At 35.3% G+C, this 12,763-nt stretch overlaps 1 protein-coding gene across 1 annotated transcript in view; it reads right to left on the bottom strand.

The window, feature by feature from the left end:
- Positions 1–1,267: 1,267 nt before the first annotated feature.
- LOC149905022 (corticotropin-releasing hormone-binding protein) overlaps positions 1,268–12,763 on the bottom strand; it is a 30,114-nt gene continuing 18,618 nt past the window's right edge. Inside the window, exon 7 of the mRNA XM_090106467.1 lies at positions 1,268–1,875. Within this exon, the coding sequence (XP_089962593.1) occupies positions 1,724–1,875 (152 nt within the window). The 3' untranslated portion in view covers positions 1,268–1,723. The remainder of the gene's footprint in view (positions 1,876–12,763) is intronic.

Raw genomic sequence — 12,763 nt, 5'->3', positions numbered from 1 at the left:
GTTCGTAGACAAAACTGTCCGTAGGTATCGCTTTACTAATTAGGTGCTAAATAACGTATACATAATAGATGTGCACTTATTCATTTTATATACTTAAAACTGAAATGCAAACGACATTGACAATATATGTTTCTTTGTATTATGATTAAATTCATATTCTATATTGCGTGTTGGAGCTTGCGAGGCGAATTGTTTCATAATGAATCTCATTTTGTAAAATATAGTTTAAACTATGTTTATATTATGTTATAAGTACTTCGTTAATTGAGTATAATCGTTTGTACAGTCGCACGATTTGTTTCTATGTAGCTTAATCGAGATATAATTTTTAAATCATTAGATTGTATTATTAGGTTAGTTTTAATGATTTGCTTTAAATATTTAATTACTTATTCTGAAATAAATAACTCAATAAATTTTAATCAACCGCTATTTGTTTTATTTTAGATATAGTCGCCTATAAACAATGTGATGTATCAAAAGCTGTTTGGGAGAGCAGAAAGCTTACCATAGGAATCTTCACCCTTCCCTGTTTATTCTCTTCCCGTCGTCCAAGCTGTCTAAATACCTAAAGCTAACAATTCCGAGATCCGTTTACTCTTTTTAAATAATAATTAAGTTAATAATCAAGTTAGAACAAATCCTAAGCTCGTACCTACTAATTAAATTTAAAACCATACAGAATCGTAAAAAAAGACGTGTGGCACTCGGGGACTACCGCGGTAAAGCTATTGCATAGCATACTTCAAGCCACACCTCCGTGCCCGTCGGAGTGGGGAGCGTGAGTATTTTCGTTACGGAATTTCTGGATTCGGTCCCCGCGCTCAAGGCCCGCGATAGAAGCTATGCAATAGCTTAATAAAAAAAAAAATTAATGGGAAATATGAATGGATCTATGGAATGGATCTACATTATATTTCCCAGTACCTACGCAACAGGATATATCTCTTTTTAAGAGTTACCTACTTATTAACGTGTAGGCAAATAATATTATATTAGGTATAGTTAAAAATAGCCTAACTAAGCAGTAAGAAAAGCTCCATAGTGTTTGCTTCGTTGTAGGTAGGTATGTAAGTAAAATGGAAAGGAAATTGCTTTCTCAGCATTGGACAAAGACCCTCAATGTCAAGATATCTTACCATTAGTGAGGCTGATGTGAAATGCAAGAGTATAATATTACAATTAGACATTTTTTTAAATTGGGCAAAGTATTTTATAATTTAATTTTATTTCTTTATTTTACAGGGCAGGTAAAATAAAACACATATTTTTCGATGAGTTACTTTTATTGGGACTTTGGGAAGGAAATCTCTTAACACCTTTGACTAGAATAAATGGTTTCACTACTTATTACATTTCTACGTTCACAATAAATATTCTCAAGCCATTTTTACAAACGATTGGTGTAAGAATACTTTAACAGTTATTCAAAGGAAGATTTTCATGGAATTTAGATTTAACCGTATTGCATCGATACATGCTGTGTTCAGGTAGATAAGCCTATTCACTACATTTGAACAAATACATAATGTCTAAGCCTTCATACCGCGTAGAATTCTTTGTAAAACTCGGTGGAGAAACACGAATGAAACTTTCCACGACGCACATTTCTTGTGGCTTAAAATTGTAAAACAAGTTGGCTTAAAATTGTACTTGTTTTACAAAATAATGTTACAACAGATTGTAAAAGTTTATGAGGGAATCACTAGACGGGTTTATATATTTAAACGTCGTTTAAGCCACAGATTAGATCGGCGTGTTCTATGTGCTCCATGGGGAGCGGCGAGAAGGCGAGGGTCACAGAGTTTTGGAAGCGGCCACTGGAGACCAGCCGCACTACCGTGTCTTCGCAGGCTATGGATACGAGGCGGCGGGCTGGAAACACAGATAATTTGGTTAATTTATTATTAAGTATAGCAATTTGATACCTATTAGCGTTATCATTTATTTATGTTGGTAAACATTTACGAATTCTGATTAGACCTTAAACAAGAGAGAGGTAGCAGATGTACAGAAAATAAGCCAGTTGATAATTATTTCCGTTTTCGACTTCTATTATTTTTAGCATTAGACATGAAAATATTACCATCCTTGTTGTTTTTTTTTAAATATACCTATGCGTAATAAATGAATAATACTTTACCTTTTATACCTACTCATTATTGTAATTAAATATACCTAGTTTTAGCTCTATCTACATTCTAACAAGGAAACGCTATGAAAGTCCACAAATAATAAGAGTTATAAATCCTTGGGAATACGAAAGTCAACAGTCAATGCAAAGAAGTAGTAAGTAGTAGAGTATGCAGACTCGTGTTTGCATTCATACTTTTAAAAGTATTTTCTGATCGTAAATTCTACTTCTAATTTCCGTTGATATGTTTCCATAACGTTATAAAAAGTGTACTTATTATTTAGTAGTAACTCCCTTTTGCCTTTTAATTCTTTCCAATTACATCAATACACCATTTATTTTTAGATATAATTAAATTATACCAATTCATTCTTAACAATAATTTAAGAGATTGAAAGAAAGTGTGAATAAAATGAAAGAAATATCAAAATTGATATTAATATGATGTCTCTATAAATTTTATGGGTCAACACGTATTGGTGAAGTTAAAATAGATTTCAACGAAGGTTTAATGAAAAAATAAAACGGAATAATTCCCGCTCTGGTTTATACGTTAAGGGCCGATTTTTCAATGCTTGGATAAAACTTATCCGTCCAATAAAGTATTACACGATAATATTAAAATGTCACGTAAACCGTCAAATACAGGCAATTAGAATACGTTTTTAAAATGGTAGTTTTATACATTATTCGACGAATAAGTTTTATCCAAGCATTGAAAAATTGGCCCTAAGTGTAATGCTGCAGAGATAGTAAAGAATAAAGTTGTCTTAAAAAAAATGACAAACCATTTAAGACACTTGATGATAAAAATGTTTCCGTTGGCAAAAGGAAAATGATGACGTCATCTCAACGTCTATAGACTGACAATAATTGGATTTTAAGTGCACCTTGTAACAGACGGCCATTATCGACTTTTTATTTATTTTGTACAAACAGCTTTTATGCTTAAAAATAGAAAACTTTTTTTTTACTTAGAGATCGCGTTGATTTGTGACATGTGTAGAGATTTCAAAAACTGTATTAATAATAATTTTTAAATAAAAAGCTCGAAACTAAGTTGTAGTTTGATATTAAATTAGTTTTAACACAAAAATAGTTGAAGGGACTTTGGTTTAATATATAACAAGTAGATGGTGATAAATTGAATAAAAGCTAGATTAACTGATGATACTTATACATTTTTCAAAAGTAAAAAGCTAGCTTATAATTATGTATTTTTCAGTTATTTATCAAAAATTCATTTTTTGCGCTCAACTAGTTTTGAAGCCGAGACAAAATTATTAACTTTAACCCCTGTTCCATTTACAAAAATGTTCCATGGAACATTTCTAAAAGTCAGCTTTCATACCTATGAATCAATTGCACATTACATATTTACGAAACAATCATTTTTCTGTTCCGCGTGTTACAGAAACAAAACAATACACAATTTGAACAATATATTACTTTAGCATTTGTCAAACACAATTTGTAACATTTTGTTGTGCAATCAAACTCTTTGAACAATAAGGGCGTATGATTGTATGGAATTGAATGACCATTATTTAGTATACGAGGCCTGAAAGAAAATTCTAATAAGACCATGATTGCATTTATATTATAGAGCATGTAAGTATAATATTTATTATGGTTAAGGCGTAACTCTCGAACCAAAGCCTTTTATTTGTTTTTGGTAAAGGCAAATTAGTAATCAAAAAACGACTATAAAAAGGACAATATTTTATTTAAAAGGCGCTATTCTTTAGTGACCATGAAATATGTTTATTTGAAATCGTCCCAAAATTAATAGCTGTGTTTTACCTGAAAATAAAACACATATTAAATACTTACCTATATTTGAAGCTTACTTCATTGAGAAGGCACCTAGCTTTTTCCGCCTATTCTTCCCTCTCTTTCCGTTGTATGTATGCTATCTCTCTCGCACACCTCTCCACCAGGTGGCGGGGCGCACGATAATGTCGGGCGCTGGATGTTTTTCATTGAGTCGAAATCCACAACAGGTGGACGTTAAGTGTAAGCTTCAAATATAGGTAAGTATTTAATATGTGTTTTATTTTCAGGTAAAACACAGCTATTAAACACTTGACCGTAATTTGAAGCTTACTTCATTGAGACCTGCTTGTTACCCACCTGGTGTACAATATATGGACGCCAATGTGAATCTGAATACATAAGTAATTACTTATTTCTTTATTTGAAAGAGTAAGGTGTGCAGATAGTATACCTACCAATAAATCACACAAATTTTTATATTATATAATATATTAACAATCCCAGATGAAAAGTTAAAGTTAATCATAATGATTAAAAGTATTAGAACTTATGAGATTGGTTCAAGCGTACCTTAGTTAACCTTTTGGGCTTGAAAAGTTAAAGTTACTACAATTTTCACTATCTTTAGCGTAAATCTGCGAAAGCGCCAGTAACGACTTTCAATTACGCATTTAGATGTTACTTACAAAATGAAGCAACAGCTGATCCCGACGAGGCAAAAATACCTCAAACTCAAACCTTTATTTATTCAATTAGAACTCTGTAGAAGCACAATTGGATCATCTTAACATAGAATTACCACCTGTCTCAACTCACACAGTTTTAACCCAACCTGCTACAAGCGGACAAGAAGAGAACTTGGTCCTTACTTTTGGGGTCAGAAATAAATTTAAAAGGTCACCCCTTGAATAAGGCAATAAAAAATCAAAACAGGTAAACGGTTTTAATTATAATACAGATTTTTAACATCCAACCAAACCGTGCGGTATCTATTAATGTTTAGAGCCAACGCCACCAATCATAATCTAAACATGGCTAGTACTTTCAGTACAATGCATGAATTATTTATTTAAAACTGATAGGTCATAAACTCTGTACTGGAAACAAATATACTGAACTGAGACTAAAATGATAAGGAGCTTATCTGTGTCCCAAAACTGCAATTACTACAGCCAAGTACGTTACTTTTAATCAATTCGGTTTTAAGATATAATTATGATTTACATCAGAACTTATATACCGAAAGCCTCGGGACTACATAACGTGACTTATCTTCTTATACTTATATAAAAATGAATCGCAAAATGTGTTGGTAAGCGCATAACTCGAGAACGGCTGAACCGATTTCGATAATTCTTTTTATATTCCTTGAAGTACGAGGATGGTTTTTATGTAGAGAAAACGTAAGTACCACGAGCGAAGCCGGGGCGGACCGCTAGTTTATAATAATAGTGTTTGTGCACAACACTAGGCAGTCAACAGCTATATGAACGTCAGATAGGAAAAGAGCCAAATTTATCCAGTCAGTAACAAAGGATTTTAACTATAGTTACTTTATTCTAATTCAACCAACTACTACTAGCTACTCCGTATGTCTTTTGGATAGACGGAGGCAAAAAGGATTTTTATTCCAACTATATCATTTGATATTTTGAAAATGTACTCCACATTTTCATACCGTCAGAGTCATTTTGCAGATTATAGTGGTGCAGCACTGAACACTGTCTATTAGGTGGCTGATGCTGCTGACCGGGCCTTCAGTTCCGCTTTCCAGAATACCTTCACCCTTCTAGGTGTTACTACTACTGAAATAGCGGTACTCTATCGCGTCGTTCAGGTCTCTAACTGACTAGGATTTCTCATATTATCGTAACAACCCTTGCTCGTTCTAACGAGGATAAATTATCGCCAAGGAATTCTGCTGCAGGATAATGGCAAGAGAGATTATAAGCTTAACTATGCATTATTATGTTAAGGAATATGGTGGGTTTTGAATACTATCGTCGTCTGAAAGTATCTCCTTTCGATTAACTGCATTAAGGATGCAGATCTGATCCCATCTTTGTTCCGTAGGAATGCTACGACAGTCTAAACGTTACACTGAACAAAGAAAATTGCCCTGAATATAGTCGGTTGTTCCAACATCCGTAATATGGCTAGCCTAAGGTTAGTTATCCCTTGATTGTAACTGCTACCAATGGAGGCATCGCTCTTGTGTTGTCCACAGTTGTGCGAGTGCAAAAATGAAGAACTGAGCTCGTGGGGAGCTATGTCGAATGAATCTGTGTTAAGATTATGACAGTATAGGACAGTTAGCTGTGGATGCGAAGACAGGACATTACTTTATTCATCCGTAAACACGCGAGGCAGCCACGGACAGCGATATAGCAAGAACTAAACTAGCAAAGTTTAGTTCGCTTACCAGACTTTGTCATGTTTTAAATGCAGTATATCCTCTGAATAGCATTGCATTTATGATTATTGATAAACTTAATTCACCCGTAAACACGAGAAGCAGGCACGGATAGCGATATAGCAAGAACTAAACCAGCAAAGTTTAGTTCGCTTACCAGACTTATATTTTAAAAGCCGTATAGCCTGTACATTTCATTTATTGCCCCCCCCCCCCCCTCAAAGCAAAGAAATGAGAAGTCATTTGGCAGAGCTTTCTCGTTAAGGGTAGGGGTTCCAAGTAATATCTAATAATAAGAGGCTTTTGTTTGGAAAGATTGACTTTCCGTTATTTATCCTCTATCCTATGTAACTCAACAGTCAGTATTCTCAGCATTCGTTGAGTACTTAAACGTTTTACGTTAATAGTTGTATATAACTTTATTATACAATATAATAATCCTGGTGGGATGACAAAAAACTTGTCTAACAAACGATTATCCTAATCCCTCAGCGATTTATTGTTTGAGCCCCGAAGAAAAATCTCATGGGTGCAATAATGAGGTCAAATGGGTTGAAAAACGAGTCAAATAAATTGCCTACAAGACCGGGCAACTAAAATAGGCCTATGAGAGGTCAACTATACGTAATCAATCGTCATTTGTTACATTCAATCGCTTTGCGATTAAAAAATCTCTTCCGATGTTTGTATATGAAAATTGGTCGGCTAGTGCCATTTAATTACGATACCAAACATACCGTTGACACAAGGCTTGGTGACAATCCTCGAAACCACCGCCACAAATCATCTGCGAGATGATATTTGATCCGACTCGCCTTCCTTTGTTGTGATTAGGCTTTGCATTGGTAAATACAATTTGTTCAATTCCAATTTCCATAATTGGTAAACCAATGGTGGTTTCCTGATTCCTGAAGCGTAAACTTTTAGGATACGAAGTATCAATTTCATGCGCCCATTATTTGACGTATCTAACCTTTATTGTATTTATTAGGTCATTTACTATACTGCCCACTGTGAAGTAGATTTCAAAACCTTTTTCTACCTACCTTAGAAGAGTGAAGATCCGATACGGTCATATCCAAAACTTCTTTCGTGGGTCCTCGTTGACAAAAGCAAATATCTATGATCATTTTAATGATCAATCCTTTGTATATTTGCACCAATCGCCATTAAAGCCCCGCGAGGGCTGATATATATTTGCACCATTTCCCCGTGGGGACGGTTGTTATCAAAGCCCCGCGAAGGCTGATATATATTTGCACCATGTCTCCGTGAGGTACTGTTGTAATCAAAGCCCCGCGAGGGCTGATATATATTTGCACCATTTCTCCATGAGGGACGGTTGTAATCAAAGCCCCGCGAGGGCTGATATATATTCGCACCATCTTTTCCGTGAGGGACGATTGTAATCTGTTGTTATCTTGTTGGTATAGTCAATAAAAACCCAGGTGCACGTTTTACAAGAAAAACTTTATTAAGATGAAAAATATACGTGTTACACGAGCAATGTCCGCAGAGAAGAGGAAGTACAAAACAAAATGTTGCCATTACATGAAAAGTGACCACAGATTATTGAAGGCGCAAATTTATTACAACACTCCTCCTAAATTAATGCCTTCAGAATGCAACAATTTTACAATTTTACAGAAATTTAACTTTTACTGTTAAAAACAAACACATTATAATTATTACACGGTACACAAAAGTTTACATTTACTGCATAGCTCTCATTTAACGTTTGCTACAATACTCAACAATCCTAACTTCATACAAAACAAATAAAAGAAACAACTTAACATTTTCAAAAAGAAAACTAATAACTTAACACTTGATATTTGTTAGAATTCTAACAGACAGTTTACAGAAACAGTTTTACCTTTTATACACAGAAATACATGAAATTAAAATAATTAAAATAATTTATAAACAAAGTTTACATTGGCTTATACAATATAAATAATCAAGTGTTACTGGTTACAATATTGAATTCCAATTTTGTCTCTCAGATAACTAAATTTTACTTTAGACAGTGGTTTGGTAAAGATATCAGCAAGTTGCTCATCGCTACATACATAGTTTAAATCTATAACTTTACTATAATATTTCTCTTTAATAAAATGAAATTTAATATCTATATGCTTACATCTTTTATGAAAGTTAATTTTTTTATTACACTTATGGCACTTTGGTTGTCTAAGTTCAAACATACTGATTTTTGATTAAATTCACCTATATCACATAACAATTGCTTAACCCACATAGCCTCTTTGGTCGCAGCGCAGGCTGCCATGAATTCAGCCTCGGTAGTGGAGAGGGCAACTGTCTGCTGCCTTTGAGAAGCCCATGTGACTGCTCCTCCATTCCTCATAAAGACATATCCCGTGACTGAACGTCTAGTGCTGGGGTCGTTTGCATAATCGGCATCACTATAGCCAATGATTGTGTTAGGTTCAGACATTGGAGTGTAACATAGACCGTAATCTTTAGTCTCTTTTAAATATTTAAAGATTTTCTTAACAGCGCTCCAATGGTCTTTGTCATAAGAATTTAAAAAACGGCTTACCAAACTCACAGCATATGAAATGTCAGGTCGGCTTACTGTAGCTAGATGCATCAATGAACCAACCGCCTCTCGATATGGAATGTTCTTTTCATTTTCCCCTTCTCCTTTTTCTAGTTTTAAATGTGGATCAATTGGAATGCTGTTGGGATTACAATTATATAAATTAAATTTGTTTAATAACTTTTCAATATAACTTGACTGATGTATGAAAATATACTTGTCACTTTTCTCTATTTCCATACCCACAAAGTTTCTGAGTGAGCAAGTTTTAATTTCAAATATTGATTGTAAATCATTAATCAACTCCTTTAATGTTGATTCATCTTTTGAAAATAATAATCCATCATCAACATACAGACATAGGTAACATTTTTCTCCATTGATAGTGCCAATATACACACATTGATCAGCTTTACTATTAACTAGTCCAAATTTCTTTAAAACAGTATCAAATTTAGAGTTCCAGCATCTGGAAGCCTGCTTTAAGCCATATAAACATTTATTAAGCTTACATACCTTGTTTGCATCATAGGTTAAGCCCTCTGGTATGGTCATGTATATGTCTTCTTCAAGCTCACCATACAGGAATGCTGTTTTAACATCTAGCTGTATTATCTGAAGATTCTGTTGGACAGATTCTGAAAGTAAAATACGTATGGAATCATACCTGACTGTCGGAGAGAATGTTTCCTGGTAATCGATACCTTTTGTCTGTGAATATCCTTTGGCACAAAGCCTTGACTTAAATCGTGGACCTGTAGTTTCCTCTTTAATGCGAAATACCCATTTACAACCAATTATTTTCATATCAGGGGTTTTATCCACTAAAGTCCATGTGTTATTTTGTTGATGAGAATAAAGTTCTTCGTTAATTGACTTTATCCATTTAGCAGCATCAACAGAATTAATTGCTTTTTCATAATTATAAGAACTTCATAATCTGGTTGATCTCCATAGCACAGGTAAGAGCTTTCACTTTTATTTTTAATATTTAAACAGATATATTATCATCCGACGAGTCATATTCAATTTCTTCTACATTCTGAGTTTTATTTAAACTTTTATTTGTGGCTGATTCAATAGGCACATAATCTCTTTTCACTGTTGATTCTAAGAATATAGCGTCTCTGCTTTTAATTGATTTTCTTGTATTAGACGCTATAAATCTGTATCCAGTACACATCTCTTCTGGTGTTTTATAAGATAGCGATCTTGTCGGAGAGCGATTAACCAGGTACTCAGCTGTGTACGTTTGGACAACTGTTGGTCTGCGGACAGCTGTAATTGGTCTACGGACAGCTGTTGGTCTACGGACAGCTGTTGGTCTACGGACAGCTGTTGGTCTACGGACAGCTGTTGATCTGCGGACAGCTGTTGGTCTTCGGACAGCTGTTGGTCTACGGACAGCTGTTGATCTGCGGACAGCTGTTGGTCTACGGACATCTGTTGGTCTTCGGACAGATGTTTGTCTGCGGACAGCTGTTGGTCTACGGACAGCTGTTGATCTTCGGACAGCTGTTGGTCTGCGGACAGCTGTTGGTCTTCGGACAGCTGTTGGTCTACGGACAGCTGTTGATCTGCGGACAGCTGTTGGTCTACGGACAGCTGTTGATCTGCGGACAGCTGTTGATCTACGGACATCTGTTGGTCTTCGGACAGATGTTTGTCTGCGGACAGCTGTTGGTCTACGGACAGCTGTTGATCTTCGGACAGCTGTTGGTCTGCGGACAGCTGTTGATCTACGGACATCTGTTGGTCTTCGGACAGATGTTTGTCTGCGGACAGCTGTTGGTCTACGGACAGCTGTTGATCTTCGGACAGCTGTTGGTCTGCGGACAGCTGTTGATCTACGGACATCTGTTGGTCTTCGGACAGATGTTGGTCTGCGGACATTACTCAGTGCAACACATATATTTTTCATCGTCTGAAAGTTCAACTGACCCATTCTCTGGTGCCACAGGTAAGTATCTTGCTTGATTACATCAGATATGCATGCATAGCCACCAGGCATATTTAGGCGATACATATTATTAATCAAATTTGCTGTAGCTATGATAACATTTTTATTGTTCAGTATAGCACAACCATTCTTATTAAATCTTACTTGGCCACCATTGTTAACAATTTGACTGACAGAAAGCAGGTTTGTAGTGAGTTCAGGTACATATAAAACATTTGTAAATATTATTTCATTTTCATGGCCTCTATCGTTAAAAACACTCAAGCTAATTTTTCCTGAGCTTTGAACAGGTAGTGTTTTGTTGTTTGCAACTTTAATTGATTTAATATTTGAAGTATATTCCTCTATGAATAAGTTTTTATGTTTTGTCATATGTGCAGAAGCGCCAGAATCAATATACCAGTAATCAGAGCACTCAGAAGATGCTATAAATACAGCAGCATATGATGACCTGCTAGTCGGTTTATAAGAAATCTTCCGATCATTATTTACTGTATTTGATTTACACTCAGGACTTTTATGACCATATTTGTTGCATGTATAGCAGCGGGGGCCTTTAGAATTTCTTTTACATTTATTATTAAATCTCTGACTTGAAGCAAAAGCTCTATCACTATTTGATTGTTTGACATCCTGTAATAATTTTGATTTGACGGAGTCTGATGAAATTTTCATGCCTGAACTTTCTATTGCTATAATCATTGGTTTATAAGTTTCAGGTAGACCGGAAAGCAGCATGGTGCCGAGCCACTCATCATCTACTTGAAAACCAATATTTCTTAATTTATGAGCAGTAGTCATAATTTTACTCACGTATTCCTCAACGTTCGGACATCCCTCTAGCGTTGTGTTACATAAGTCACGTAGAAGACCAACTCGCCGTGTCAGCCCGGAGTCATCGAAGACACGAGACAAATTTTCCCAGACTTCTTTCGCAGTTTTAGCTTCTTGTATGTGCACATAATTTACCGGATCAACTAAAAGAATGATCTTTGATCTTGCTTTTGTATCTTTTTTCTTGTCCAATGTCTGATCACCCACAATGCAGTCCCACAGTTCTTCGTGTTGAAGATATGTTTGGACAGCAAAACGCCATGTGGCGTAATTATCGCGGCCTGTTAATTTCTCAATTAATGCCAATGTGTTTGACGACATACTGATATTGTTGTTGAAAGAACTTTACCACGAATCTTTACACTTCAGAACACGTGGCGTGACCGGTACAATTATTGTTACTTTTTCTTCGTAGGTTTTTATACTGATTGACTATATTTTGTTTCGTAGCCTGGGCCCATAACCTGTTGTTATCTTGTTGGTATAGTCAATAAAAACCCAGGTGCACGTTTTACAAGAAAAACTTTATTAAGATGAAAAATATACGTGTTACACGAGCAATGTCCGCAGAGAAGAGGAAGTACAAAACAAAATGTTGCCATTACATGAAAAGTGACCACAGATTATTGAAGGCGCAAATTTATTACAACATAATCAAAGCCCCGCGAGGGCCGATATATATTTGCACCATTTCCCTGCGAGCGACAGCTGCGCGAGGGATGTTTGTAACTAGAAATAAGTAGGGCCTGCCAAAAAATGCTTAAGAGACACCCTGCGAGGGTGAATTTGACCTGGCTAACCCCTGCGAGGAGTAGTGGCCACATTTATGTATTCTGCTTCGAGCAAGAATACACCTTAGTGCTAATATAAAAATAGCAGTAAATAATCATTTAAATAATATAGCAATTAACAAGGTCCTTTAACTTATTTTCCAATGTTAGCGACATTTAATAAATTCATAATTCAAATCAATTCACTAAATTTTAAAATGAACTTCGATTCATATTTATTTTTGTTCATGCAATCGATGTAACATTTAGTTGCTTTATATCCGTTAACATTCCTTACGAACGCAACCATACC

Source organism: Colias eurytheme, chromosome 10 (assembly GCF_061535395.1).
Source record: "Colias eurytheme isolate Ceu_HAF_F1 chromosome 10, ilColEury1 Martin Lab GWU primary, whole genome shotgun sequence".
Classification (NCBI taxonomy): Eukaryota; Metazoa; Arthropoda; class Insecta; order Lepidoptera; family Pieridae; genus Colias; species Colias eurytheme.
The sequence above is the reverse complement of the archived record's forward strand: the minus strand, read 5'-3'. Positions and strand labels throughout refer to the sequence as shown.